Source organism: Penaeus chinensis, chromosome 37 (genome assembly GCF_019202785.1).
Source record: "Penaeus chinensis breed Huanghai No. 1 chromosome 37, ASM1920278v2, whole genome shotgun sequence".
Classification (NCBI taxonomy): Eukaryota; Metazoa; Arthropoda; class Malacostraca; order Decapoda; family Penaeidae; genus Penaeus; species Penaeus chinensis.
In genome coordinates this window covers 8,203,414-8,208,413 of record NC_061855.1, presented here as the reverse complement: position 1 = coordinate 8,208,413, position 5,000 = coordinate 8,203,414, and the positions used below count along the sequence as shown (strand labels likewise).

General features: G+C 55.8%; 1 protein-coding gene across 2 annotated transcripts; it reads left to right on the top strand.

The window, feature by feature from the left end:
- The first annotated feature begins 163 nt into the window (after window positions 1-163).
- LOC125045686 (tripartite motif-containing protein 72-like) lies at window positions 164-2,696 on the top strand. 2 transcript variants are annotated; one of them, XM_047643103.1, is made up of 3 exons: window positions 164-409; window positions 857-1,098; window positions 1,803-2,696. In XM_047643103.1, exons 1-3 carry the CDS (start codon window positions 376-378, stop codon window positions 2,679-2,681), a joined length of 1,155 nt encoding a protein of 384 aa, XP_047499059.1. In that variant the 5' UTR covers window positions 164-375; the 3' UTR covers window positions 2,682-2,696. The 2 variants fall into 2 exon arrangements, with proteins under 2 accessions (XP_047499059.1, XP_047499060.1); XM_047643104.1 differs by having other exon boundaries at window positions 821-1,098.
- Window positions 2,697-5,000: the final 2,304 nt, after the last annotated feature.

Here is a 5,000-nt window from a genome sequence, read left to right as displayed (position 1 = left end):
GAAAATCACAACAGCATTGGTATATGGTAAATCATTCAGAGAACCAGATTAACAACCTGTCTGGAAAACTGATAAGAAGTGACAGTGAATGACGTCATCCCTTCTCCGAAAGCACCTGAGGCCCTGACGTCCACATCCTGCGCTGGCACCGAGCTCAGAAGCCAGTGCTTCGTGTGCGGCCCAGAGAGAAACCCCTTCGCCTGGCCGCTGGGTGGAATGAGTGAGCTACGAAGAACGTGAAATTTATGAATGGCGGAAAAAAACAGAATTTCCAAGCACAAGTTATTGTGTGCTTGTTCAACGGTTCACTGACCCCTGAGATGGATATCGCCTGTCTGTTTTAATGTGCCTTCAGTGCGCGGTGTTCATTAAAGCATGGCCAATAACACCAAGTCAGTGCTTGTGTCAGGTACGTTAAATTCGACTGTACAGATTTCGGTGTTTCTTTGAAATACAAATAGGTTTCGATATCTTAAAGAAGCGGTTCCACTGGGAAAAGTATAGTATGTAATCATTACGTATTGCTTGCATTCACAGTTTAAAATACAGTACTCATATGTTTTATTCCTTCTGTGTTTTCGTACTCCTGTGTATTAAAAGCATGTACTTATTCTCATTTGCTAATAGTAAGACTAACCAAGCGCTAAAAATGGTACGCAAGAAGACAGAGCTCGTGCCGAGACAGGAAATCCATTATCAGTAAAAGTCAGGAAGATTATAAGAGGCAGATGTTAGTCAGGGAGTATCCGCTGTAACAGACAGTAACCGAGGTCTTCCACAGTGTCACGTTATGAAATACTCTACTTTCTCTCTATACTAGAAGTCGAATGAAAACTCATCTCCGTTCACGCCACAGCAAGGATGGAGGAGGAGGTGACGTGTATCGTGTGCTCTGAGCTCTACACAAGAGGGACGCGAGAGCCGGTCGTCCTGCCCCTCTGCGGCCACACCTTCTGCAGGCCGTGTTTGTGCAACCTGGAGAACTCAGGGCGCCTCAGCTGCCCCACCTGCAGGCAGAGCTACGTCGGACCGCCCATTGACCAGCTGCCCACCGTCTTCGCTCTCCTGAGTCTGTCTGAGCACTTTAGGAAGTCCGAGGTTTGTGTTGGCCGCTGATACTCTTATCTCTTACAGTCCGAACTACGATAGTCGCGAGTAAAGGAGCGTCGATAAATCAAAACAAACAAATAGCAGCCGAGTAAAAGAATGGAATAAGTCTTATTTTGCTTGCTTTATGGATATCCACTGTCTCTTTTAATCTATTAAATTTTCTGCTGTTTAAAGTGATGTAAAATAGCGCTGCAGCACAAAGTTTGATATAAATAAGGTTTTATAGATATTATTATGAATATAATACAAGTGCGATTGATGATGGGTGACCTGTTGCAAGTTTTTCATGATTTTATATGCACTTTAATGCCAAACCACTGATTGTCCCTTGTGATTACTCACTGATTTTTTAATATGTTGTTGACCTCCGACAAACCTCCTTTAGATCTTTAAACACAACCATTAGACTATTTAAAATTTCAGATGATTAAGCAGAAAGCCTAATCCAAATCAGTGGATATGTTCCACGTCAAGAAAAAAATGAGTGTGCAGTAAGAAAAATATCCCTCTTTTTGAAGGACGTCTTGAAAGGATGCTTGTAGTGTCAGGTGCCGTCTCAGATGTAATTCACATTGCTATTGTTACCCTTTTTTACAAGTTCTTCCAATAAGTATTTGCTTACCCGTGTATGTATTAATTTATTAATCAGTTTATTTATCATATATTTTTTCTTGTCTACTCTTTTGCCACAGTATCACGGATGTGAGAGACATGGGTCGCCGGTAGAGTTCTGGTGCCGCAGTTGCCAACTCCCCCTGTGCGGCCACTGCCTCCTCGAGGAGCACGTCAAGGATGGCCACAAGGTCGTGCGAGGCACGGACTTCATTGCAGAGCGGAAGGAGCACATCCTAAGTGAGTGCACCGTGCTCATCCAAGAGATAAGTAACAGAAAGAGCCACTGCGTCAACAGGTTCAGTGAGTGGACAGCGCAGATCATCGCGGGAGTAGAAGAGAGCGCTGTGCTGTGGAACTCTACCCAGAATGCCCAGAACATTATGGCTGATATCGTTGACGCAACCAATATTGAATCTATTTTGGTATCGTCTTCGATGCTCGGAAGTCTTCGAGAGGAATTCATGAGAGTAGCACAGAGGGACACGAGAACGAGGACTGTGAGCGATCGTTCTTTGAGATGCAGCTCCTGTAGCGAGGCGGATTCTGCTTCTCCTCTCGGACTCCTGCGCCAGGAATCTTCACCCGATGTGGAATATCAAGAGACCGAGTTCGAAGAGACCGAGCAGACTAATGCCCCCGAGGAGAATACTCCAAGTTCCTCAACTTCAATCTCGGACGCTGTTGTGCCTGAGGACAAGACGGACAGCTCGTCCGACTCCTCCCTGGCGCGGCAGGACAGCATGGGGAACGAGCTTCTTGTAGCAAGACAAATCAGCTCGAGCAGCAGCACGGGCCGCGAGACCTGCCACACCCTGAGGGACGCCGGCGTGATGACCCTCTTAGGCCCAGTTCCTTGGCCGCTGAAGTGCTGCGTGGTAGGCCCAGGCGGGAGGAGAGGAAAGCTGAGATGGGAGGGCGGCCGCCTCCACATGTACGCCCTCGGAGATAATAAATAGAGAAACCCACTTCAATGGTGCGAGGAATGCAAGTACACGCACACGCACACGCACACGCACACGCACACGCACACGCACACGCACACGCACACGCACACGCACACGCACACGCACACGCACACGCACACGCACACGCACACGCACACGCACACGCACACGCACACGCACACGCACACGCACACGCACACGCACACGCACACGCACACGCACACGCACACGCACACGCACACGCACACGCACACGCACACGCACACGCACACGCACACGCACACGCACACGCACACGCACACGCACACGCACACGCACACGCACACGCACACGCACACGCACACGCACACGCACACGCACACGCACACGCACACGCACACGCACACGCACACGCACACGCACACGCACACGCACACGCACACGCACACGCACACGCACACGCACACGCACACGCACACGCACACGCACACGCACACGCACACGCACACGCACACGCACACGCACACGCACACGCACACGCACACGCACACGCACACGCACACGCACACGCACACGCACACGCACACGCACACGCACACGCACACGCACACGCACACGCACACGCACACGCACACGCACACGCACACGCACACGCACACGCACACGCACACGCACACGCACACGCACACGCACACGCACACGCACACGCACACGCACACGCACACGCACACGCACACGCACACGCACACGCACACGCACACGCACACGCACACGCACACGCACACGCACACGCACACGCACACGCACACGCACACGCACACGCACACGCACACGCACACGCACACGCACACGCACACGCACACGCACACGCACACGCACACGCACACGCACACGCACACGCACACGCACACGCACACGCACACGCACACGCACACGCACACGCACACGCACACGCACACGCACACGCACACGCACACGCACACGCACACGCACACGCACACGCACACGCACACGCACACGCACACGCACACGCACACGCACACGCACACGCACACGCACACGCACACGCACACGCACACGCACACGCACACGCACACGCACACGCACACGCACACGCACACGCACACGCACACGCACACGCACACGCACACGCACACGCACACGCACACGCACACGCACACGCACACGCACACGCACACGCACACGCACACGCACACGCACACGCACACGCACACGCACACGCACACGCACACGCACACGCACACGCACACGCACACGCACACGCACACGCACACGCACACGCACACGCACACGCACACGCACACGCACACGCACACGCACACGCACACGCACACGCACACGCACACGCACACGCACACGCACACGCACACGCACACGCACACGCACACGCACACGCACACGCACACGCACACGCACACGCACACGCACACGCACACGCACACGCACACGCACACGCACACGCACACGCACACGCACACGCACACGCACACGCACACGCACACGCACACGCACACGCACACGCACACGCACACGCACACGCACACGCACACGCACACGCACACGCACACGCACACGCACACGCACACGCACACGCACACGCACACGCACACGCACACGCACACGCACACGCACACGCACACGCACACGCACACGCACACGCACACGCACACGCACACGCACACGCACACGCACACGCACACGCACACGCACACGCACACGCACACGCACACGCACACGCACACGCACACGCACACGCACACGCACACGCACACGCACACGCACACGCACACGCACACGCACACGCACACGCACACGCACACGCACACGCACACGCACACGCACACGCACACGCACACGCACACGCACACGCACACGCACACGCACACGCACACGCACACGCACACGCACACGCACACGCACACGCACACGCACACGCACACGCACACGCACACGCACACGCACACGCACACGCACACGCACACGCACACGCACACGCACACGCACACGCACACGCACACGCACACGCACACGCACACGCACACGCACACGCACACGCACACGCACACGCACACGCACACGCACACGCACACGCACACGCACACGCACACGCACACGCACACGCACACGCACACGCACACGCACACGCACACGCACACGCACACGCACACGCACACGCACACGCACACGCACACGCACACGCACACGCACACGCACACGCACACGCACACGCACACGCACACGCACACGCACACGCACACGCACACGCACACGCACACGCACACGCACACGCACACGCACACGCACACGCACACGCACACGCACACGCACACG

Coding starts and splice junctions, on each gene's coding strand:
- LOC125045686 (XM_047643103.1), top strand. CDS start 376: ATGGCCAATAACACCAAGTCAGTGCTTGTGTCAG. Junction 410..856: donor CAAGTCAGTGCTTGTGTCAG/GTACGTTAAATT, acceptor TTCACGCCACAG/CAAGGATGGAGGAGGAGGTG. Junction 1,099..1,802: donor AGCACTTTAGGAAGTCCGAG/GTTTGTGTTGGC, acceptor CTTTTGCCACAG/TATCACGGATGTGAGAGACA.